Source organism: Lathyrus oleraceus, chromosome 4 (genome assembly GCF_024323335.1).
Source record: "Lathyrus oleraceus cultivar Zhongwan6 chromosome 4, CAAS_Psat_ZW6_1.0, whole genome shotgun sequence".
Taxonomy (NCBI): Eukaryota; Viridiplantae; Streptophyta; class Magnoliopsida; order Fabales; family Fabaceae; genus Lathyrus; species Lathyrus oleraceus.
Window position 1 is genome coordinate 46846160 of NC_066582.1, and position 27648 is coordinate 46873807.

General features: G+C 31.6%; 1 protein-coding gene and 1 long non-coding RNA gene across 2 annotated transcripts; both read left to right on the forward strand.

The window, feature by feature from the left end:
* Positions 1 to 9775: 9775 nt before the first annotated feature.
* Positions 9776 to 10385, forward strand: LOC127135145 (cell wall / vacuolar inhibitor of fructosidase 1-like). The gene has a single exon (XM_051061941.1). The coding sequence runs from the start codon at positions 9806 to 9808 to the stop codon at positions 10322 to 10324; it is 519 nt and encodes a 172-aa protein (XP_050917898.1). The 5' UTR covers positions 9776 to 9805; the 3' UTR covers positions 10325 to 10385.
* Positions 10386 to 17005: 6620 nt separating this feature from the next.
* Positions 17006 to 19042, forward strand: LOC127073154 (uncharacterized). Its single transcript, XR_007785678.1, has 2 exons — positions 17006 to 17909; positions 18704 to 19042. It is a non-coding gene; the product is annotated as an uncharacterized LOC127073154 (long non-coding RNA).
* Positions 19043 to 27648: the final 8606 nt, after the last annotated feature.

The following is a 27648-nucleotide window of genomic DNA, read 5'->3' on the forward strand; positions in this document are numbered from 1 at the left end:
AAAAAACATAATAAATAAAAATCCTTTTATTATTAATAAATAATTTGATACAAGTACTAAATGTATTGGCCTCTAGGGCTTACACCAACACCAGAGGCCTACCTAAAACTTCAAATATAACAACACTAGGTGATTCCTCTACAAGAGATTCTTTAATAGTATCTACTTCAGCAACAACCTCATGCATTTCACCAATCACAACAAAGTAAGTTTGGAAGGAAATTGGATCCTATACTAATGTCTCATGACTTATTCAGAGGCGCCCTAGTGGAACTACAACCGAATGATCTTTCTCCTCATCCATATTCTACAAGTTATGACGAGAATGCCCGATGTGAGAACAAAGTACAAGACTTGCATTTGACTTTTGGAAAAGGAGTTCCATTGGTGAACAATCACCCCTTATCTTTATAACTGGAAGAACATCAAAAAGCATCCCATAAAGACAGTGGATCAACAATAAAGATCATCCCTGGGATCAATAGACTTTATCAGTTCTAGTTGTAATTTATTTTTTGCTATGTGTTTTATATTAAAAGTTGTACTCTTTGGATAATAATTTTAATAAAATGAGCATGCATGTTTTTGAAATCAATTCATTTATTTACACTCTCTTTCTTATGCCATCATGAAAATAAAAATAAAAATCAATCAAACCTTTTATTTTCACTTCTCACCTATTAACAAACTTATAAGGAGAATGATGTAATAAACAACCAAATTTGCTGATGTATGCTTTAATAGTAAGATCAAGATGATGATGTAAGGCATTGTTTCATTTCCCTAAACACTGAAGAAATAAGGAGATAATTTGTAGTCAACCCCCTTGATCCAGAAGTTGGTGTTTCTTTTTCTATTAATAAAAAACCCTTAATCTTAACCAATGACATGGTAGTTCTTCAATTAAGTCAATGGTGCATTCTAATCTCAAGAGAATTATGACATGGATAAGAGGTTCAAGCACATCTTCTTCCTTGAACACATCATCCAACATCGAGGAAGTAGTGAAAGAATAAATCTCAGGAAAGCTAACATGGCAGTCACAACTTTCGAAATCAAAAGCCAATATCACAATAAGTGGTTTAAAAAAAAGGACCCGCTAAGTAAAAAAAAGTTGACTTAGGAAAAAGTTAGGGCATCCTGATGGACCGCATAACTCACAAATCGGTCCATGCAAAACTAGGGATTAAAAAAATAAAAATGAAAAAATAATAAACAAGCTTGCAAACGAAAGAAGGTGACTTCCATCTCAAGAATCGCATCAATGTTTAGTGCTTTAAAACCTATTTTTATCATCTTGACTACCAGAACTCTCTTGCATACTGAAAGCATTTGTTGAGTTAATTGAATTTAGGAATGGAGAACATCAAGGAGAAAGGGTGGGATAAAATTAAAATTTGAGCCTTATATCTTTTGTTTCATAAACCGTGAACCAGGCCACGTTATAACATTTAAAAGTCCTAATTGAAGTTAGGTTCACTATGAAAGCATACTCGGAAAAATTGTTGTTAAACTGACTCTGAATGTTTTTTACTAACCATCTTGTTCTATCACATCTTCATTTGTGCCAACCTCATGGCCAAATATCATATGTATGCACCTTATCTGTTTTCCATAACAATTTTCGATTTCAAAAACTTGCATGACCATGTTGTTAAAATTACTTTTCAAAAATAACATTTTTCTCACAAATCAATGCTCAGCACCAAGGAAATATCAACAATGGTCTGATCAGGAGCATACCACTTTGAGACATTACTAACTAGGGGAAAGTTATCTAAGGATCCTTCCAGTTAGGGGAAAATCCTTATAATCATGGGAAAATCATCTGAAGATCCTACTAACTAAAGGAAAAGTGTCCTAAGATTTAACCCATCGATGTTGAGTCACCTCTTTGACCCTGATTATAAGGGGTGAACATTTCAAGAGCTCGTATTGGGGCAGGTCACCTCAGAAGCACAGTGGAGCCAATCACCCCGAAAGTCGGTTAGTCAGGGGTATACTTTTCAAAAGTTCAAATACTGAGGCAATTCATATGAAGGTCACATTGTAGCATTGTGGGACCCAAGTCTCTTTTCATGCAACTCTTCCAGGTCCTAGTGACATGGGGAAAATCATTCTAAGAATTGGTTAAGCACAAGTTAATCAGGGGAATACCTTGCAAGATTCAGATATTAGGGGCAGTCGTTATCAGGGTCATATCACAACATGGAGGGATCCAAGTTCCTTCTTAGGACACTCCTTCAGACCCTAATAATTAGGGGCAGACTTTTCAAGATTTAAATTCTGGGGCAGTTCATACCAAGGTCGTATCAGCGCATGGTGGAATCTAAGTTCTTTTTCAGGAAAATCCTTCAGAAACCCTACAAACAAGGGCAATACCCTCCAAGGCTCCATCAATCTGGCCCAGGCCATTGTAAGGCTTGATCAAAAGAGACCACTTCAAAAGAAAAATTTATTAGGGGCAAATCATTCCAATGGCCGATTAGTCAAGGACGAATCTCTCCAAGGCTAATACTACGTCAGGCCATCTCAAGTGCATGGTATGGATAAGTTGCTTCAAATTCATATTGAGGTGAATTTCTTCAAAGACCCAACTGGCTAAGGCAACTATGGGACAATGCAAGGACAATCCTTCTCAATACTTTTGAGATGCACATACAAGTTATGTCATACATCAACAATTGTCAAGTTTGAAACGAGTATCGAGAAGCCATGCTAGCGTAACACCCTACCAGCTTTTGACAAAATATCCTGGTTATACGAACAACCTTTCTAAGCCCTAACAGTCCACGACCCACCACATAGGCACTTGTTGAAACATTCAAATCATTGTCATGCATTAATGATGTTGCCACGCTCAACCATGCATATCATCTCCTTCATCTAGCATATTCCCATAACACAAATCTAACATCTACAAAAGTCCAACCTCACGTGGCACCTACATCCAAAAAGTCCAACCTCACTTGGCACCTACATCCAAAAAGCCCAACCTCACTTGACACCCACATCCAAAAAGTCCAACCTCATTTGAAATTCACCCCAAAAGCCCAACTTTGATTGGTATCTTAGAAAAGCCCAACCTTTCTTGGCACTAAATACCTACACATGGCCCAATATTCAGCGATACAACCCAAGACTAATACATTGCGGGCATCATCGCATTAATACATCATGTCACGCGTAGTATATCTATGAATGTGGAGTATTACGTCATACAAACTCTAAACATGCATACATGACATAGCATAACATGCATACATGACATAGCATAACATGCATACATAACATAGATACATAACACAGGTTGAGATCAGGACTCATAATGAGAGTCTGGATCCATCCCTAGCTAAGTCTGCAATAGATCTCAGTCCATAGCAGAAGTTCTTTCTCTATTGTTATCCATGATAATATCCTATTTATGATTCTTACACCACTATTCACTTTGATTCTTACACCGTTGTCATTCAGTCACTTCGGTTCTTACACCGTTGTCATTTAGTCACATTGGTTCTTACACCAGTGTCATCCAGTCAATTTAATTCTTACACTGTCGTCATACCTGCACTTCGGTTCTTACACCGTTTAGTTTTTCACTTTGGTTCTTACACCGTTTGTCATCTTGTTTTATGGTTCTTATACCACTGTTATTTCCTTCAGATCTTTTCGGTCTTACATCAAGTTTCTTGCTAATAATGAGTTATCGGTTCTTATATCGATGATGATCGAAGTCTAATCCCAGCTATACTAGTATAATTCCCCAAGTAGGAATGCTTATTAGTCTTCCCCAGTAAGTAACATCCCCATAGAGCCTTTTCAATCAAGGACTTCCTCAGTAAACTCACTCATTGTGAGTCACCAAAGGAATCTATCTAGTAGTCAGTCATCCTGAATGATCGTTATCAACTATTGAGCAGGTCTTCACCTCTTATATCTCCAGCTTATTAACCTATCCCACATAGGACACGTTCCATATACCAGGTTTGTCAAGGGATTTTACCAAGGAATTTTATCAGAGGAGTTTTATCAAAGGGGTTCAATCAACGGGTTTTCATCTTAGCATTATCCACCAAGGGTTCACCGGGGTTTTACCAAGAAGTTTCAACAAAGTGTTATTATCAAGGGGTTTCATCATGGATTTATCAAAGGGTTTCACCGGAATTTTCTATCAAAGGGTTCAACCATAATTTTATCAAGGGATTTTATCAAAAGGGTTTATCAGGAATGTCATCCAAATATTCGATCAAGGGGTTCTGCCAGAATTTTACTAAGGGGTTTCATCCAGAGTGATCGGGGTATCAGTAGAGTACTACCCGAATCCCATAAAATGATTGGATGATCATGGGAATCGTATGCAAGTTTCACCTAGAAGGGTTAAAATTGACCAAAAAGGGTTTCATCAAAGGTTCCATAAAGGGTTTCATTAGGGATTTCATCATATTTTTATCAGAGGGGTTTCATCAGGGTTTTATCAAAGGGTTCCACCAGGGTTTCACCAAGGATTTTAATATTTTATCAGGGGTTTCATCAAAGGATTCTATCAAGGGGTTCTATCACGAGTTCCATCAAGGGGTTTCACCATATTTTTATCAAGGGGTTTCATCAAAAGGGTTTTATCAAAGGTTTCATCTAGGGATTCTATCCGAAGTTTCATCAAAGGGTTCTACCATAATTTTATCAAGGGATTTCTCCATAGTTTTTAGCAAAGGGGTTTCATCCAGAGTAATCAGGGTATCACTAAAGTCCAACTTGATTCCAGTACCATGATCGGATGATCATAGGAATTGTATGCTAGTTTCATCCAGAGGGGTTGAAATTGATCATCAGAGATTAATCGAAGGGTTCCATCAGGAATTTGTCAAAGGGTTTCATCAGAGTTTTATCATCAGGGATTCCATTAGAAGTTGTATCAGGGGTTTCATCAAGAGTTTTGCCAGGGATTTTATTAAGAGTTTCATTAGGGGTTCTACCAGGGTTATCAAACAACGACCGAAGGATCGTCCGAGTCCTGCCCGATTTTTGTGATTATGGTAATCGTATGCAAGGAGATATTATCAAGGATACATCAAAGTGGGATACCAACACAACACCAGGATTGGTCAATCCTTACTCGGCTCCAGAGTCTTTTAACCCCGCGGTCAAAATTAGGGTTCCTCTTTATATTTAACCATCTCATTCTTGAGAAGATGGAGACTCGACATCATCATCATCTCAGTTTGAAGCTTATTAAATATGGAAAATTGTCGTACCCTAAATTTTGACCACTATTTATTTCCTGTTATTGACTTAGAATCTAGGTCATTGACATGCTCATGGTCCTTTATAAGTCATTTGGTCAACCCCAATGACCTAAAAAATCAAATGTGGGTCATTTTGACTTTTTAGTTTCTCTAAGGGATTTGTTTTAATTCAGGGATGTTGTTTGGAACGTAATAACTTGGGAAGATATGCTAGAGGGATATTACCATTGATAAATAAGACGTTTTGTCTTATTAAAACACATTAGTAAAAAAAAATAATTAGGGAAATTAGTTGTTTTAATAGCGGGGTAGAATAGATTATAATAACGTTAGGATAAATTAATATTGATATTATTTTTATTACATATTTATATTAAGTTATATTATTGTTATTTATTAATAGATTAATACTGAGATTAATTAGGGTTAAATTAAATTTTTTATTAACCAAATTCTCATTAATTAATATATTATCTAATTAGAGTCATGATGGGTTATTAGAGCATAATATTAGTATTAATATTATTATTAATATTAATATTATCATGGAATTATTATTAAGATTATTATTATATACTCGCTAATGTTATTTTGTTTCAAATGAATGGAATGACCTAGTTGATTCCAAAAGGAGTACAAGAAGTTACAAAGGGAAAGATGAGTATGAATCCCACATTTTTTATTTTCAGTGTTTTTTCCCTTTTATTTGTTTTTCTTTACTTCTAACTTTTCTATTTTATTTTTAAATCATGAAAAATCAAAAAAATATCATTTAATTATTAATTTTCATATTTGTTATTAATGCATTTTTTAAAATATTATTTTTTCGTTAAAAATATTATTTTTTCATTAAAGTCATTATTTTATGCATAAAATCTCAAAATATCATAAAAATAAAAATAAATCTTTTATCATTATTAGATTATTAGATTGTTTTCATTTATTTAAAATAATTTTTTTTTCTAAATTCACAAAGTCATGAATCCATCCGGATTCATTAGCCTGGGTTCTAAGAAATATGTAGAATCATGTTAAAAGAAATATTTCCTAAACAATTCAATTTCATTTAACTTTTTAAACCTAATTTTATCTATAAATAACACGTATGTTCTACACTTTTTTCATCCCTAATCTACAAAGTATATATCCTAAAGTTGTTATTCTTCACACTGAAGAACAACAACTAAACCATAAACCTTCAACATCCATCCAAGCAAAAAGGAAGAAAGAATCTCACACCAGAAGAGAACAAGAAGAGCTCAAAACCAGGGAAATTCTCCTCTCTATAGGTTGGTCTCCCATTCATGTTTACCCTTTTTCCATAGAATTTGGTTTTGTTGTGCTTTATTGTCTTAAGTCTATTAATATGGTGTTTGTATGCTTTTAAATATATTTTAGTACTATGTAATAATCTAGTTAAAAAAAACATTATCATCTTCTAAACAATTTAAAACTAAAATCATATATCAATCATATTATTTTTTTAGCAATTTATAAAATTCAATTCTATTTTTCCTCTCAATTTGTTTTAACAACTTTTTCTAAGTCATGAAGTAATCTTTTGAAAAATCATTTTTTCTTTTAAATCATTTTTTGAAGTTAACTTTTTTTAACTAATATTATAAAACGCATATCATCAATCTTCTTTTACGACTAATATCATGAATTTCTTTTAAAACTAATATCACAAATACTTTTTTTTCACTAAATCCTTTTCTTAACTAATATCAAAAATCGATTATTTTAAAAAAATAAACTTTTAATCCAACTTTTAAAATCAATCTCTTTTAAATATCAAAACTCAATTTATTTTTTTATAAAAATTAACTTTTAATCCAATTTTTCTAAAGAAACTTTTAATATAAATTTCTTTTATATGTCAGAAAGTCAATTTTTAAAATAGATGTTATGCGACAATACTCAAATCAATACCAGAAAAATACAAAAAATATATATTTAATAAGTAATAATTAGATTATTATAATTAAAATAAAGACAAAAATATAATTAATTAGTGATTATTAATTAATTAATATTAATTAAGTTGGACCTATGGGATAATGTTAGGGATAATATGAGATAAAATTATGGGATAAATATCTAGGATTTTAGGGATGAAAAACCAGGAATAAGGGATATATCATTTATCATTTAATATTTAATATTATCATTTATTTTCTTAAATAAGTTAATCATTATATTTTTGCAATTAAATGGGATAATAATCAAAGAGATAAGAATATTGGATAATAATCAAGGGGATAAGAACATGAGATAAAATATGGGATAAAATTTTAGGGTTGTCCAAGGGATAAAATCGGGGATAAGGGTTATGCCTAATATTCGAGTATAATCACTAATTTATTTTTTTAAATAAATCAAATATTGTATTTTTTTCAAAATAATTAAGGGATAAAAACAAGAGACATAAAAATCGGGAATAGAATCGGGATAAGGGATATCTTATATAAATATATAAATTTTATTTTCATAAATAAATTAAGTATTATATTTTTTTAATCAACAATAGGGATAAAAAAAATTAGGGAGAAGGAATATAATACTTGGGTTTATATAATTATCTTTTTAATATTTTTATTTAAAATATATATAATATCATTATTAATTTATTTTCTTAAATAAATTAATTATTATATTTTTGCAATCAATCAAATATGATAAAATCAATCTAACACACCTCAAATCATAAGTCCTTTGTCCTAGTGCATTGGGGCATTCTTCCAAAATGAATTATTTCTCCGCCTCTGATGCGTGAGAAATTTTCAAGGGATAAAAATAACAAACAAACTAACACTTTTTATAAGAACTACGTTGCTCGGATCCTTCATCCAAAACGAGGTACGTAGGCATAGAGTTGTAAACTTTAGCGAGTACAATAATCAAAAAAAATTTAGGTCATTTCCTCTTAATAAATTTTCTTTTTGTTAATAATAAAACATTTTTTTAAATAATTAGACAATTAATAAATATTAAAACAAACATTCTTTAGAAAGACACTAATCCTAGAATTAAAGGAGGATCTCATTCAATACAATGGAGGTAAGGGGTGTCTAACACCTTCCCCTTATTTAATTGACTCCCGAACCCAACATCTTATCTTTAGTTATTAGATTTTCTCATTATTTTTCTATTCCTTAGAAACAAATAAAGTATAGTGACGACTCTGTCATATTTTCAACCGCAATAGTACTAACAATTACTTTAAAATTCAAAATATTATAGTACCATCAAATTTCAAAGATCATTGTATCAACTATTAAAACTTCAAAATTCAAACTATTTGGTATCATCAAAATGAAACCAACAAAACAAAATTTCATAAAAGTTTAAATAATATTATACCAACCACTACAACTTCCAAACCAAACAACATAATGCCATCAAATCCAAAATACAAACTAATTAAAATAAAAAAACATTAAGTAGAGCGTCACTATGTAAATCTATGAGCAGATATGAATCCATATTTTATGCGTACTCCTGGATTCAACCTACTATTGAATTTACATAATGACGTTTTATTTGACATTTCCTATTATTTTTATTAGACTGTCTTTTGGATGTGACAAACATTCAATTTTAAAGCTCTAATTGTTGGTACAATGATCTTTAGGATTTATTGGTATTATAATATTTTGAAAATTTAAGTAACTGTTAGTATAATTATTTTTCGGGTTTGATGATTTCATTATATGCATAATAATGTATAATGTATGTATTTCGATAAAACTTTTGATCCCTAATTTTAATATAATAGTACTCTAATGTATCTATAAACAGATGGACAAACATAACTCAACTGAATTTTGTAAGAGATTAAATTTTTTTAATAACTTAATTTTTGATATTTTTTCAGGAATATTTAACAAATTTCATTTTTATTTTAAAAAAAATTATGAAACCAAAATTTCATAACTAAATTAATACAACGACTTAAATGTCCCTTATATTTTTAAATAATACATGTAGTATAAATAATATCAATGCAGTCAAGTTACAACTTTCGAAAAAATTATAGTTTGACAAAAATATATTTCAATTTCACAAGACATTAAATATACGTACCTTTTTTTTTGAGAAATTAATCTGAATTATGCAATTTTGCTGTGAGAGACATTTTTCACTCTGATTTGTATATTTGCATTAATGGTTTAAACAAATGCAATTTATTGGGTCATTTCCTTTTGGATAAAAAAATATATGATTATAAAGTCTAAAATTAAAGATAAAATCCTATTACTTTTGTATTTTATATCATTCTCTCATACCAATATAATATATTCATATTGTTTTTTTAATTTAAATAAAAATTATTTAAATAAAAAAATTGACTGAAAACGAATCTTACTATTTTTAATGATAAATTTAGTTTAAAAAATGACTATAAACACTAATTCTTTTTTACTTGAATACTACATTAATAAATAATACTTTAGAAAATTAATTGATAAATATTGACTAAAATGAATGGCTAATTTAAGGCCCATTATAAATAAGATAGAGTTGTTGTTCCATTTTCATTCCTTCTCTTTTAATTTACAATGTTGAAGCCATTGGTATCATTTATTCTCATCTTGTGCACCACTCTTATTGTAAGTCACTCCCAAGTTATTCAACCAAATAGTGTCAATATTGTACAACAAACTTGCAGTAAGACTCCATATCCTGCACTATGCATTCAATACCTAAATGCTGACCCGAAAAGCTCCACCTCAAATATCAATGGTTTAGCACTAATCATGATCAATGTAATAAAGAACAATGCAAACGTTGCCATAAACAAAATCAATCAACTTAGTAAAAGTATTCCTGCAAAACAAAAGGAGGCACTTCTGTTTTGTAGTATTAATTACACTTCAATTTTGGTTGATGTTTTTCAAGCAACTCAAGCTTTGCAAAAAGGAAACCCAAAATTTGCAGTATATAATGTAAATAGTGTTGCTTCTGAAGCCAATGGTTGTGAAAATGGATTCTCTGGAAAATCACCACTCACAGCTGAAAACAATGTAATGCATGATGCATCGGCAATAACATCGGCTATTTGTAAATTATTGCTCTAATTTGCTTAATCAAAATGTTTCAACAGACCATTTAATAAATTATTATTATATCTTATACTCATTTCTTCTTCTATATATCTTACTACTTGATACTTACCTAAGTAACATTTGAACCTCAAGAATGAAAAATGTGTAGGTAAAAATTTCGTAAATTGAACTTATAAAGATTTTCATTTAACTGGATGTTTACTGTGCCTGTGCAGGCACGGAAAAACTTTGTTGAATTATTATTATTTATAAATATTATTGTTTGGAGAAGTAATTTAAAATATATTAAAATTTTATGAATTATGTGTTTTTTATATAAAAAAATAGATATAATTTAATACTTTGGATCTTATAAAAAATAAAAAAACATATTTTTAACAATATTGAAAAAAATGAAGAAAAAATAATTATTGAAATTCACATAGTGTAAAAATAGTAAATAGTGGGTCTCTCTTCTGATATTTTATTTTTTTCTCTACCGAATTATGAGAAAAAAAATGATGTTTTCAATTTATCAAATATAAAGAGATTGAAATTAAAATTCGAAATTCATAAAATTTATTTCAATCAACTTTACATTTTTAACTAATAAATTATATTATTTAAATAATTAGTGTCAATAAAAAAAGGAAAAAATATATAAAACCTTTGTGGAGTACAGGAAGACTAATGTTAAAAAACGTTTAATAATATGTTACTTTTATTTATGTTGCAAGAAGTGGATTTTTGAAAACGTGGGCCGTGGGTTAAATGGACTTCTTTATGTTAATAAGAAGTTAGTAATTAAAATTAATCTGAAACAATTTATTATCATTATATTATTTTGTATAAATTAATTGGAAAATAGAAATGTATAAATTAATTGGAAAATAGAAATTTTGGAAACAAGAAATAAATGATTTTTTTTAATTGGAGACGGTGTTTTAAAATCCGGATCGGTCCAACCGATCATACTAGTTAGATAGTGAATCAGAGGATAGAGCTGTCTGATAAGGTCATCAGACCATAATTACAATTGATCCTTTGAAAATTGACATGATTCAGCCAATAGATTTCTTGATTCGGCGTATTAATCTTTTATATTTATTTTTTTAACTTAATTATAATTTTGATCCCCTATTTTCATTTTTCTTAAGTTTTGATGTCACTCTTTCTAAATTCAATTTTATTAATACTTATAATTATGTTAATTTATTATAATAATTAAATAATATTAAAATTATAAAAACGAAAATTGTCAAATTCTAAGAATTGAAAATGTAACCTTTCAAAACTATTAAGATTATAGTTTTATCAACTTATTCGTTATTCGTTATTGATCACAAATTTATTTATTATTGATCATAAAATATAATAATATAATAAATTTAAAAAATTAAAAAATCAATTATACGATATAATAATATTATAAATTAACAAATATTTAAAAAAATCATATTACCAAAAAAATGTTTCACGTAATTTTCAGTAAGAATCTCATTATTTAAAAAAAGAAGTTTATGTTACAAAAGGAAGATGAAATTAATTTTAATATAAATTTCATTATTATTTTTTAAATAAAAGTCACAATATTTCTATTAACTTTTTTATTTATAGATTTTTATTTTTCTACTCACTTTTAATAATTTATATAGAGCATAATATTTGTTTATGTTTTATAATAGTTTATTAGTTTATGATATTATTATACTGTACAATTACTTTTCTCATTTTTATTAATTTATGAGCATCAACAAATAGTAATGTTTGAAAGTGTGAATTTTATTTAAATTTTTTATTCAACTTACTTTTAGGATTAAATTTATACAATTTTCTTTTGTAGACTTTATAGGTATGAAATTTATGTTAAAAAATTTATTTCATGAATATTTTTATTTAAATTTGTATATACTAAATTAAAAGTCACGTGCTCCGATCAGTAATCCACTGGTCTGGTCCGACTAATAATCCATTGACCCAATATCTTGACCGAGTCGATAATCGGTCTCGATTTTAAAACATTGGATTATGGGTTTGATGGATTTTTTTATAATAATGGGAAGTTATTAAAATTAATTAGAAAATAATAATAAATTAAATTACTTTTCTATAAATTAATTGAAAAATAATAATAATTAATTTTTTTTAATAAATTAATTGAAAAATGAATTTTTGGAAACATGGGCGAAATTGATTTTTTATAATGAATTAGAAACTAGTTATTATTACTTATTATTATAAATTAATTGAAAAATGGATTTTTTGAAAACATGGGTAAATGGATTTATTTTAGGTATTTTATTTATTTAATATTTATTATATTATTATTCTAATTTATTATAAATCTTTGTTTGAAAATTTTGATAAAAGAAGTTACAAGATTATATTATTATATTTATATTTTATAAATTTTTGGGAATTTTTTTTGTAAGAAAAGTTAGAAGATTATAATTTAGTTTTGACGAAAAAATTTTGGTAAAAATATTACAGGATTACAATTTAGTATGAATTTATTTTATGTTTTATTTATTTATTTAATATTTATTATAAATTTTTGGCGAAATTTTTTTGTAAGAGAAGTTACAAGATTATAATGTAGTATCAGCGAAAAAAATTGGTAAAAAAAGTTACAGAGGTACAACGGATTTATTTTACAATTTATTTATTTATTTAATATTTATTATAGAATTAAATATACAATACTTATGTAATATAGGTGAGTTTTGCTTTATTCATATAATATATTTTTTTAACTCCCCTATAATATTTTATTTTTGTTTCTCCCATAAACGTATAATTTAAACATTGAATATGAGGATAAACAAAAATATATATATTATAGAAGGTAACTTTTGCGTTTAAGGACAAAGAATTCAAATTTTAATATTTTAAGAGGATATTTTTTTATAAGGAATAAAAAAGTTTATAGGAGTATCGTATATCTAACCCTTTATTATATTATTATTCATATTTATTATAAATTTTTGATAAAAAAAAAATTGTAAGAGAAGTTTCATAAAATTGTTTTTGTAAGAGAAGTTACGAAATTATAATTTAGTATGATAATATTTATCCGTTTTCTTCTATACTAAGTTTTTTTTTGTTTTGTTTTCACAATTAGTATCTTATCTAGTGGAATGATTGACCTCATTTGGCTATGTTATTAAGTGATTTCAATCCCTTTTTATTGAAGTTTGTGCTCTCTTTAAATCCAGTGTCAATCACCACTAAATTCAACACTAAATTTTATCTATTTTTCATTCTATTTAATTCTTGAGTAATTTTTTTTACTTCATTTAGATATATAAATATAACTGCCCTTCTATTTCATTTTAAATTAAAATAGCTTTATATTTAATATTATATTAAATATTGTAACTTTCTATTTTTACTTTATTCAAACTTCTCACAAAGTGAACCAACTATTTCGTTTTAAAATATTTTTCTCCCTTTTTTCTATTGAACTGTTCACTTATGGATCCAATAAAATTATTCTAGTCTATAGTTCCTCGAGTATAAGGACTTAAAAAAGGCGAAGTCATTTAATCGTGAAGGAGGTAGTCGTTTTTTGGGGGCGAGATTTAGATAGTTTAGTTGCTCAAGCGAGACTTAAATAATTGAATTCCTTATACCTGACTTAGATAACTTTTCAGGAGAGACTTAGATAGTCGAGTCTCTCAAACGAGACTTAGATGATCCAATCCTTCAAGTGAGACGTCATAAGGGCAGGCAGATTTTTCTCCATCTTAGGCCTATGCTTTTATTTCATTTTTCCGCTAGAGGAGCTTTATAAAATCGCCTTCTAGAATCTCTTTAACGATAATACTCTCACCTAAGGCATATATTTATTGATTTCTTTTTTTATTATGGCGAAGACACCTTGTGAGGTTTAGCTCTGAGGGAAAAATAAAATTTTCACTCCTGACTCGAATGAGATAGCCTCTTAGGTCGGCTTCAACATTTATTAAAAAAATGGCCTAAGAAAAAAAAATAGTTTAAATTCGCGAGGCGTTGGCATTGTTCGAGAGAAGCATATTCCTGAAAGTAAGAGGCAAGTTTCTTAAGCGTCACATCATTAGATGCTTCATATTCGTGTATTTTTTTTGCTCACTATTTGTCTTTTTTTTTCCTTTACAAGTTCTTTTGAAACTGCACCCTTCAAGTTTTATTAATAGAAGGTTCAAATGTTGCGGCGATTCTTCACATGTTATTTGATTTTCTTTTAATTACTTTCTAAGCATTTCCCTTTTATGTTTCATTGACGGAATACATTTCTTGTTGAGGAAAGTCCTTCAAGCATTTCTTAAGCGAGAGAGTTCACCTATATACTATAATTCGAGAAATTTTTTCCATCTTGATAGTTCTTAGATTGTAAAGATGGAACACAAATTCTCATTTGTAACAAATATTATTGTTAAGAAGTTAACTCATCAGTGTTATTGCTTTGCACATTATCGCGCATCGAAAAATACAAAGTCGCCGTCGGATTTTATTTATTCCAAAGGAAAGGGAAAATAATGATAAAACCCCAAAGGATAATGGTCTCGCAACCAAGAGCGAATTCGGAAGTTGGTTATGAAAATGGAAGCTATTAGCACCCCTCACATCCATGATACTCCATGGTAACCACTTGCTTGTATCAATGTGTATGGGTATTGTTTATCTGTATGTTGCTTACTATCTGGAAATCAGATGAGATAAGGATAATATGGGAAGAGAAGAAGTTTTAAACTAGTGTGCTCGCCAAGGATTTGGGTCCTTGTGCCTACGTATCCTCATACGTGCAATAAGAAAGTTAGAGCTTCGTAGTTCCGCTCACAATAGAAGTATATGTTTGGTTGTTTTTACTGAACAGTGTTGACGTTCACGTTCTACTGTTCACTTACTTGTATACTCTATCATGGGAGCGGAAAGTATTTACTTGTTTGCGGTAAAGCGAATGCACTTGGATCACATTTTAGAAGTTAAACATTACTTGCTCACACATGGAGGCTTAAACGTCGTTCACGGTAGAACGAAAGTAACATGTCCTTTTTGAAAGGGTTTGGATAGTGCACTAAGGCAAAATATGATTTGATTTGTTGGGTTCGATTTTAATGCGGAGACAAGTATCAGACCCTTAGCTAGATACAGTCATCAGTCCCAAAACTAGGGTGTTGAGAGGACAATGATATCCTAACCACTCTTTTTCATACAAAGAGATTTGAATTGTGAAAAAGGTTTGGCAAGTCTAATCATAGGAACTTAGAGGGAGACAAGTATCTGACAATTGACTAAGTACGACTAACAATCAGAATAGTTGGGAGTCGAGAGGATAATGGTATCCTAACTACCCTTTTTCTCCCTCATAGCACCTAGATCTAACTTGTTTGAATCATTAGATGTTTTAAGGGGGGAAGTCAAGTGTCGGGTCTTCAAGCTAGGTACAGTCGACAACCCAAGTACTTGGATGTTGTGTACAAGCACGTACACCCCATTTTTGTATTCCAGATTGTTATGAAATTGTTTTGAAAAGACACTTGACGTTGGATCAAGTGTTTGAGTTTATTATGAAAAATTTGTGTGAAATAAGGGAGGAGAGAGATAGAATGAAGTTGAGAAGATAATGGATAATAGATGTGGATCATGGAATGGATGATAAATACTTGACATTGGATCAAATATTTGTGTTTCAATGGTGTGAGTTTTATTTGAAAAAAAACTTGACATTGGATCAAGTACCTTTGTTTCTTTTGAAATTCTTTATTTTTATCGTTTATTTTTATCTTCTTAGTTAGCATGCATGATGAACTACTAAAAGGAATAAACCTAGACTATTACATCTTCATGGGGTGGGGGAACATGTGACTCACAATGAGGGAATGTAAGCAATACAACATAAATGGAAATGGAAAGGAATTAGACAAGTACAAACTATGTATGATGCCTGAAACATACAAGTGGCATGGTACTCCATACAATACAAGTTAATTGAATGAGTTAAAGGCAATGGGATAGGTTGGATAGCACTTGAAGCTCAAATTCACACGTGGACACAAACAACAGATGGGGTTAGTTACACAAAATGAACCAAATGGAATTAAAATGCTAAAATAAAATGAATCATGAGATGTTATGATGAAAAGAGGTAATGATGTAGATATATTTATCATGGTGAAAATAATGGACATGCTAACACATCATATTAAATTGAAATATCATTTTCAATTTGGATTCAATAACCACAATCAAAGGGATTTATCAATTAAAATGGGATCAAAATCATGCAATACATGAACATGGCATACAACTAGAATTAAATCAATTTAAATCCTAATTAACAAAAATATATTAATCGTCAAGAGTTAAAATGGTCACTCACAACAAAATTTACATGACTAAACTAATATTTTTTAGGGGATTTTCTAATTTGATTAGCAAATTAAAACATGTTGATTTCTAATTAAATTCTACATGAACAATTAAGCATGAAAATTCAACTAACAATTAAAATCTAATTCTAAACATAGCAAAAAAAAAAACATGAAAATCATATGAATTAAAAATCAAGAATTCAAAACAAGAAAATATGAAGAAAAATAACCAAAATCATGAAAATAAATGAACCTTCAGAATTGGAAATAGGGTGCAATACAATTCTGGCGCGTGGGCCTAAGGGCCAAAAGTCCCACTGATTCAAACATGACCAGGGGGGGTGCATACAGTGGAAAAAATGAAATTGAATTTAAATAATGAAAAAATGTGCTAGGGTCAAAAGAGAGTTTATGCATGACTCCGATGTAAACCTCATTGTGTGCCACCACGCCGGAAATCACCTCCGGCTGCGGTGGCCACCAAAAACACAGATTTGACCCACCATCTAGCTCGTCTTCTCATGCTCTTCCTAAACCTTCCCTCAATTCCATGAAAATCTAAACCTAAGGTTGTAACCGAATCATGATATCCCAAGAACTCTAGGTGTTGGAAGTTAAATTAAATGCTCCTTACGAGGACTTTAAGCTTAGGACCCTAGAGTTTTTGTTCCTCCCTCAACACTCTATGTCATAGTATAAAAAATGGTGAAAAGTGAAGGTTTCATAAGTTACTTGCCGGAGACGACGAAGGCGATGACGAATTTCCGATGAGTCCTTCTTACTCTGAATCTCTTTTTTTTCTTTTGATTATACAACCTTCTTCTCCTTCTTCTCGTTGTTTATGTTGTGTTCACCGTGATTGAATTGAACCGAGTTAGTGAGTGAAGCTTGAGAGGTTATGGTGAGTGATTGAGTTGTGAGAGTTCTAGGTTGGTGAAGGTTGATGAATGATGAAGACACGTTTTTGGGGAGGAGAGGTTTTTGGAATTTGAGAGGTTTATGAGGATTTTCTGATTGTTGAGAATGAGAGGTTTAATGATTGAATTCTGGTAAAAATGATTTCCCTCCTCCTGATTGAGGAGATGATGAATTGTATTTATGAGTTGTTATGATGTGGCCCAGGGATCTAAGAAATCAGTTAGGGAAGTTTGTTGTAATTGAAATATTCATGAAATCGAGGAAAAATGGTTATGAGTTTTGTTATTGTAGTTAGTTAGGTTAGTTGATATTTGGTGGTGATGGATTCTTGCAACTAGGGTGTGTTGGTATGCATTTTCTTTTCCCTATTTCCACTTCTGCATGTTATTGTTTTGCTGCTATTAATATGTGTTTGCATTGTAGCTGCCTTGTATTATGACCTTGATGCTTGGATGTGCATTATGAATGAATTATATTGTTAATTTAATGCCTTTCCATGCTAGTGTAGTGAACTGATTAATGTATTATGGTCTGTCAAGCCGGTGTTCAACTAAATTACTGTTGATGTCTTCATGCTCCATTTCGATTTTCATGACTTGGTCAGTTGTGCTTTGACTTGTTTTCAAGGTTTTGTACTGGTCTTGTTGGTTTGGCCATGTCATGGAGATGTTATGATTGAGTTTGAGAAGGTTTTGTGTTGTATGATTTGTTGCATGATGCCTTGGTCAGGTTGATGAATAAAGGTCTGTTATGTTGGGCATGTACATGATGTATGTTACAGACTCAGGTTTGATGTCTTAATGTGTATGGCACCTGCTTGGACTGATGGTATGCATGTCTACCATTAACATGAGTTGCTGCAAGTTTATTTTATGTTGGATGGTGCATGGTTGAATGCTTCTAACTACTACAGGTTTATGGTGGATGCATAATGGTTTTATTGTCTTGATTTCATGTTATGGAAATGGATGGTTTACATGCTATTTGATGCATGACTGCTTTTGTTTTGCTTGGTTTGAATTAATGGTATGCATTATGGTAACATGTATGTGTATGCAATGTTAATGATTCTCATGTTATGTGTTGTTAAGAATGTGGTTATCATGGTTGTGAAATGAATTGAATGCATGGTTGTTGCTAGTGATGGGGTATGGCTCATGAACTTAAGACATTTGGAGCAAGACCACCATGAATGACTTGAAGAAAATGGTTACTTACAAGTGAAGAAATTTGGTAATGAAGTTGAAAATGAAAATGAAAGCATGAAGAGCAAAGTGGAAACTTGACATTAGGTTTAGGGATTTAGATGAGTTGACTTTGGTCAATCGGTTGACCAAAAAGTCAATAGTTGACCAAAGTCAACTACAGGCCAAAAGTCAATTTTTTTGTATTTTTTTGTATTTTATTCATGTATGGATATTTTTATGATCTATGTAATGGAATTTGGTATTTGAATGAAATGGATTAGTATTTGAATGAATTGGATACTTGTATGGGTTTGAAACTTGTAAGACCGTGTATGAGCATGATACTTGAAATGAATTGAAATGGACTAAATGATGAACTTGGACATGAATTGAACAAAATCAATCCAAAGAACCACAAATGAACCATGAAAGAATGACACATGACAAGTCTTGAATGAATCCAATTAAGTTTGAACAAGGACCAAAATGGGAAATGACATAATCTAACCCAAGATCCATGGGCCAAGAAACAATGGCATGAAAATGGCATGAAATAACATTTACCAGGTGAAATCAAGTAAAGAAATGAACCATGTACTTGAAAGAACCAAATGAAGTGGCACTAGGCAAGACATGACCTTGGATTAGGCATGAAATAACATTGACCAGATGAAATCAAGCAAAGAAATGAACCATATACTTGAAAGAACCAAATGAAGTGGCACTAGGTAAGACATGACCTTGGATTAGGCATGGGGATGACTGTAACAGTGCATTCGCGACCGTCGAGCTATGGATAAACCCGGCGTCATTGAAAAATCAGAGTCGCCACTACACTTTTATTGTTTCCAAAGAAAAGGAAAAGTACGAACAAAACCCAAAGATAAGAAGTTTTCAAATCAAAACTAATAAAATGTCAGATATTATAGGTAAGGGGGTTGGTTACACAGAGGGAATGTATTAGCACCCAAAGTGTCCTAGGTACTCCTAGGGAGCCCTTTTTTATATGCAAGTGTATTGGTTGAAAATATGTTTGATAAAAATAGAATGGGGAGATGAGAAAAGAATTCATTTAATATATTTTTGTGTTTGACAAGACCTTTGGTCTTAGGCCTACGTACCAACATAAAAATGAGGGATCAAAACCTTGTAGTTCGTGGTAAAAATTTCAAAGAGATTGGTGGATTGATTTTAACAAAAGTTTAAAGGTAAAAGGAAAAAAATGACCAAAAGATTTAAATGAAGTTGGTAGTTCTTTTTGTGTTTTAAAATTGAGGTCAATATGATTAAGTTTATTCACAATTTTTGCTAAGAAAAAGTTTTGAAAATCAGTGGCATAAGGTCAAAGCTTCTATTCATTAAAACATGTCTAAGTTGAAAACATAAACAAAGAAAGTTTTTAAAATGAGGGAGAAGACTTTGAAATTAAAGAAAGAAGGGAAGAGATGAAGGGACTACCCTAAACAAAATTAAAAGTTAAGAGTTTAAAAGATCTGACCAATGGGAAGCAATCCACAAGACAAAAATGTCAGATAGAAACCTATTTCCTTTGGAGTATTGAGCAAGAAACAAGTATAAGAAACATACAAGCAATTAATAATTAAGACCAAGGAATTAAATAAAGATGGCCATAACATCCAAGCAAGCACTCCAATAGCAAGCAATCTTCAAATGCCTTCCAATGTATCAGATGAAATATTTCCTTGGCAAACTCATAGAAATAATAATCAAACATAACAAAGATAACAATATAACAATTAAGCACATAGACAAAGTGACAGATGAACTAAGGGTAAACTCAAGGGTTGCATCAGATGAAAGGCACTGTCAAGGACAGTCCAGTCTCAAAATATTAGCATTGGCCAAGTCCTTCAAAGCATAGGGAATATTGCCTACTTCTAAGTCCAAGAGTTTTGATCAAGTCAAGGGCATAGGTCCAACAGTTCAGCAACATATTTTTTTAGGGTTTTGTTGATAATAAGTATTTTAAGGTCATAAGACCATAAACAGAACAAAATCAAAAGCACACAATATATACAAGCACAAATGATATGGCTCAAGTGAGCAAAGTGAAAATGACTGAAACATAAACATGTTGGATGAAATGTAAATGGTAATAAAAGATAAAGGTACTTGAATTTAAATTGCATTAAGTAAATGACTTGAAAGTAAAGCAATATTAATACGAAGTTAGTCAAATGTTAGTGAAGAGTTTTAATTATTTAAGTCATTCTTTGGAGAACACTCAATCATTCATTCATAAGTATGAAGACTTGAACCAAGACATCATCTATGAGAAGGGCTCCAACTTGGATAAATCAATAAGTATGCCACTAGCTCTCACAAATGGAAAAAAGGTTAAGTCCTTACACAATGCCATGAAGAATGAGAGACTTACAATCTCACTTACAAGAATGCTATGCCGTGTTGTACAGATTTAACTCTATGTTAAGCAATAGTAATTGGACTTATGTAGAAGTCGCAACTATCTGAGGGCGGGCAATAAAAATATTGGTCTTAATGCATGTTAGAGTCATGGTACAAAGAACCAAGCTCCTAAAACATACCACACACAAAAATAAAATGGGAGGGATCTATCTTAATCAGGCTCATATTGATTCATCTTACATAAGGTCATTGATGAATCAACTAGCAATTGATACTTGAGATTTCATTGGTCAATGAATGAATTGGGAACGAATAGGGATGAAGATGAAGAGGGAAGGGGAAATAGAAACCCAAATTGATCACAGAAGGAGTTTCATCTAATCAATACTATCCATTCATTTTGAGGGATGAAATGTACATTTCAACAACCCCCTAAATCCAATAGTATTGATCAAATGAAAGTTCAAATCAACCATGATCAATGTCAAACAGAAAGTCAAACATCACAAGGTCAACTAAATGTCATACCCCAATTTTGTCTGAGCATTTTAAATTTCATAAATTCGATTTTAATTTCAGTTTGCATCGTATGTATAACATGACATGCATTCCATCATTAATAATATCTAAAATATCAGTCAGAATAAATTCTTGAAAATACAGACAATTTGGTTAAATCATTCCTCAAGTACGTGCAAAATCAGCGGATAAAAAGTTTCGAAATCAAACTTGCAGACGTCAGTATTATAAATCTACAATTCACGTAGTTTAACCTGGTGTACTCGTTATATTTTTTGATAACTTTTTCAGTCGCATTTTAATCCGTCTGAGCCTTTTAACCGATGAAAATTTATTTCAAAATTAAAAGAAACGCTGTATTTTTTCAATAAGTATGTTTCGCACTAATCATTTTAATGTATCCGATTTAATTTTTCGAGCAAATTTTCGCCCGACTTTTATTTATTTTTAGTCGTTTTAATTTTATTCTTTTGCCAAAATATTTAGATTAAATAAATAGAATTTTCCATGTTCTTAGTTTAATTTTATCATGATTATTTAAAAAGTTGTGATTTTTATTTGAATTAATTGATTTAATCCCATTTAAATCAATTAAAACATCTAGAAGGGGCAACTTTGTCATTTTAAATTAGTTGTGCTTCTTTGAGTCAATCGAGATCATCGGTTCAAATTTATCAATGGTCCTCATTAGCAATTCACACTTATTTCATTTATCCAATCAAAAATTAGGATTTAATTAGTAGATATCAATAAAATAAAATAAAAGATAATAATAACAAAAATAAAATAGTAAGTGAGTCAATGTTTGGTTGACACGTGGCACATAGGATTCTCCTACTTAGAAGATATCCACATGCTAGCTAGTGATTTTTTTTTGGAAAATAAAAAAAAGGGCATCTATTACAGCTCAGGGGGGAGCCGGTCTTATCCATTCCCAACGGTCACTAAGGAGATTTTTCTGGATTTTTAATAAAAAGAAAAAATATACAGGAGACCTCTCTCCTCAATAACCTCTCTCTCTCCAAAAAAACAAACAGAAAACGAAAAAAGGGAAGAAAGAGGATTGTTCCTCTTCTTCTTCAAACGTATCCGCCGCACCACACTGGCAACAATCCACTAATATCCGTAAATCCTCCGTCTCTGCCGCGCCATTCATAAATCCTCACCTTCCTTCACTCTTAACCTTCACGCACACCCATACAAAACCTTCTTCTTCCTCCGTGAAACCACCACTAACACCACCCTAAACCACCACAATTTTCTTTGTTCACCGTCGCGTCAACAACTTCTCACCAACAACAACTCTCTCTGTTCGCTTCAACCACTTCCGTCGTCTTCCACCGTCATAACCACCGACTCTTCACCGCCGAACCACAAGTCAAACCTCACCGGCGACGGACGTCCTTCCGCCCGTGCAACACACCAACAACCTCATTCTTTCCTCGATGCCTTTCTATGTGAAGAGCAAAACTCTGAAGACGGTGATCCCGACGCAACCGTTACCGATTCTGAAACCGTTTTAGATGATCCATTTGAGGCGAAGTTGCAGTATTTTCCTTTGGGTTTTGCTTAGCAATGATGCGTTTTGGGAAAGCGGTGAGCTTGCTTCGTTGATTTCTTAAGAGGGTGAGACCCGTTTGTGTTGTGGGAATTTTGTTGGGGATGGATCTTTGGAGGAGATTCGTGTGGAGGATCTGAACTGCATTTCTAAACTGCTAAAATGGAGGAAACCCATGTTCCACTTCTTTTAGATTTTCAAGTTGAGGAATTTAGATTTGTGTTTGAAGCTAAGACTATACAGAGTATGGAGCTTTTGGTATTATCTACTTTGAAATGAAGGATGCATCAGGTGACATCCATTTCCTTCCTTGAATACATTGTTAGAAGGCTTATTTGGAAAAGCAGTTTGCACTCTGGAATTTATGTGGTGCTGTGAGAGGATTCTTCTTCCTGTCATTACCGACTCAAAGGTTATGATGAATTATCTTCCGTATACATTGGCTAATCTAAAATAAATTAATTAGCTAAATTTTGGTTAACTAGTTAATAGCGATCAATTTGTTTTAATTATACTTAAAATAAGTTGATTAGTTAAATTTTGGTTAACTAGTTAATAGCGATTAATCTATTTTAATTATAAATAAAGTAAATTGATTAGTTAAATTTTGGTTAATTAGTTAATTCCAATTAATTAATTTTAATTAATTTGATTATTTGATTTAATTAATTAATATTGGTAATTGATTTTAATTAACCTAATTAATCAATTTAACCTAAAAATCTTAATAAATTAATTTTCGATAATTACGAATGGGTTGATTTCTCATACTATCACAATTTTACACTCATTTACAAAAAACACTTCAATTTCATTATTAATTCCAAAACCATGATAAAATCATTTAAAGATCACACAAATCTTGATTCAATATTGAGTCCACGTTTCCATACCTTTGTAAGTCGATCGCTTTATACATCGCCATCAACCTAACATAGCTTACTCTTGGGCTTTCTTACAATGAGACCTATTTGGTTATTAATTAATCGAGTAGATGATTGATTCACTAAAATACAATTTATTCACAAAAACACATTCAAAACCTCGATCTAACATCGAGTATTTCTATTCAAAATTAAGTTAAAAAATACATAATTACTATTAAATACCCTTTCATTTAGGAACGAAAAGGGGGATGTTTTTGAGTCTTCAACTCCTCTTCTCGATTATTTGAATACGAGTTCTCTTACTCAGTTAGTCAAATAATCGTCATTTCTAACTCTCCCAAACTTAACCTAATCAAATTATTTTCATAATAATGCAATGAAAAGGGAGATGACTTTGAGCCTTCAACTTCTCTCCTCAATTGTTTGAATACGAGTTCTCTTACTCGGTTAGTCGAACAATTGTCATTCTTTCACAAATTAATAACCTAATCAAATCATTTTCAGAATAAACTATACGAAAAGGGAGATGGTCTTGAGCCTTTGATTCCTCTCCTCAAATGCTTGGATATAAGTTGTTTTACTCAGCCATTCGAGTATTTATCGTTTATCTAAAACACATCAACCGTATATAAACTTATTTTCATAATCAATCAGATAAAAAAGAAAGTGGTCTAGAGTCTTCTATTCCCTTTTCCGATTATTAGGATACGAGTTGTCTTACTCGACTATCCGAGTAATTGTCATCCATTCAAAACACCTTAACTATCATCAAATCCTTTTACAATTAAGGATGAAAAGGGAGATGGTCTAGAGCCTTCGATTCCTCTCCTCGACTATTAGGATACGAGTTGTCTTACTCGACCATCCGAGTAATCGTCATCCATTCGAAATACCTTAACTATTATCAACTCCTTTCATAATAAAGGATGAAAAGGGAGATGGTCTAGAGCCTTCGATTCCTCTCATCGACTATTAGGATACGAGTTGTCTTACTCGAATATCCGAGTAATCGTCATCTAACAAAGTGTCTCAACATATCAAATATATATATATCTTTCTCGCCCCGTGCGATCAAAACCAATCAAACAAAACATCCAACATATTAATCCAATTTGTCACCCTCATGTGATTAAGACCCTTTTGTAGCACCTCAAATTTGCACCTATCATTGTGCATACCATCTCATATTAAGTCATAGCATATCATGATCCATTGCATAGCATTTGCATTGTCCCCAGTTGCCTCAAGAGCAAGCAAGTCAGAAATTAGGTCAAACTGATCAGGAGATCAGTCAACCAATCAAGCAAAGGTATTTCTCAAGGAGCAAAGGCCTTAGGGTTTGTCTAACAAGTTCACATGATTTGGAGGTCTATTTGAAGTGTTCAAGTCAAGGGTTGAAGGCTCAGAGGTCATCAGTTCATGCACAGCCAGGTCAAAACCCTAGAAAGTCAACAATCAGTCAAAGCAGTGGATGGTGGCCATTCTTGTGGAATTTGGGCACCATGGTCAATAATCAAGAGTTCATATGTCTTGGGGCATCATTTGAAGTCAAGGTCTCAAGGAATTAGGGTTTGGAATTCATCAGAAGTGCACAGTCAGTCCAAAACCCTAGAAAAGTCAAACTTGGTCAACAGTTGATTTAATCAAGGATTTGATGGATAGAATTGATTTGAAGGAGCTCATTCATGCTTGTATAAGCCTCATCTATCATGTCCAACCTCATCATGGAAGAAAATCAAGCCAATCAGAAATTTTCCAAAAATAGAAACTGGACCTGTAATTTCAACTGCCAAAAATAGAAACTTCTTGATCCTCAACTTACATCATGATACAAGCTTCAAATGAATTTTTGCCCAACATGAAAGTTGAAGATCTTGTCTTCCCATTTCCAAAAAGTCCAAGAACTCTCAAATCCCATGTATGGTTGTCAAGATATGATCAAATCATTTTCACCAATTTTTGAACTTCAAAGAGCCATATCTCTCAACCCATAAGGCCAAATTTGGTGGGGTTTTTTCCTACACACCACATTTTTCATCCTCTTTCCAAAAATATAAATTTCATAACCTAAAACCCTACCATTCAAAATGGCATTTTTGGACCTTTTGCATTTAAATTCAAAGTTTGACCCAAAGTTGACTTTTTGTTTCTTTGACTTTTTCTTGACTTGGCCAATTGGGAAATGCTTTAAACCATATTTGTGACTTGCTCCAATCCCAAATTCATGTCCATACCATCATTACACTACCATTTTGGACAAAAATTCGAAGTTGGCAATTTGTGCATTTGGCTTCATACAAGTAAAACAAAGTTGGCAATTAGAGAGCAAACAACAAAACAGCATTTTGCATAGTCTGTACAGCCTGTGCCCAGCCCAATTCGACCAGCTTCACACCTCCCTTGTTCACTTACATACCAATTAGCAAAATTGCAAATTGAATCATTTACACTAAGCTAGCTTACCACATGGTTAAGTAAGGTTAAACAGGTCATATTTAAGCTTCCTTCTGCAAAAATGAACCCTAGTTTTTGCAGCCCCTCGACAGAAAATACACACACACTCTCTCTTGCATTTTTGCAAAAGCACATTTTCTGCACAAAAATTCCAAAACCCTCAAGCTGCCTTTGGTTGTTCCATCATCCATCACCAACATTGAGCTTGTTCCAACCACCAAATCACAACTGGATTGCCATTTTCTAGCTCTGTTTTTCGAAGGACCAGTCATGGCAATTTGTAATCTGCTCGTGTCCAAGCATGCTTGAGCTTAAATAGCTTCACCATCTACCATTCCAAGGCCAAGAGAGTACCTGTTTCGAGCTAAAGGATCCAAAACAACACTGCATCATCAGCTTGCTTCATCATTGGTATTTTTTCGAATCCTTCACTTTGCCAAACTATCACATGATTAATGTAGGTCTTAACTTGCTGAAGTTCATGCACTTTGTCTTACACGATTTGGTTGATTGATTCATAAGAAATATGTGATTTGAGTTTTATGTACACATGATTTTTAGTTCGAATCCCATTCCATGGTGTTTTATACTGAAAATGTTGCTTGGTTTAGTCATCACCATGCTTGAATGAAGCTATTAGGGTGTTCAATTTCTATTTCTGCACATTTCGAAAATCCAAGTTGCATGAAGATTGTGATTGTATGCTGTTCATGCCAAACTTAACCCTGCCCAGTTTTTCTCATGAGTGATTGTGTTTTGTTGTTGGTTGAGTTTAGATGTTGGTAGTTGTTGCATGGCCATGTTGATTATGGATGTTGTTTGTTTGGTTCGTGCATGATTGATGTTGAATGAAGTTGCAATGCCAATGCCCTGTTAAACCCTAGCTCGTATGCACGAACCCAGAAAACTTGAAGGTGATTGGTTGTTGTTGCCCTGGTCACTGTTTCATTGGGGGCGGGCCAATCAGGACATTTCCTGGGCGCCCCTGAAACGCTACCGTTTTACTAAATGAGGTTCAATATTACCACAATGCCACGGTTGACCCTTGTGTTGACCATTTGTCTTGCTTTTGTTCATGTTTTCACCCCAATGT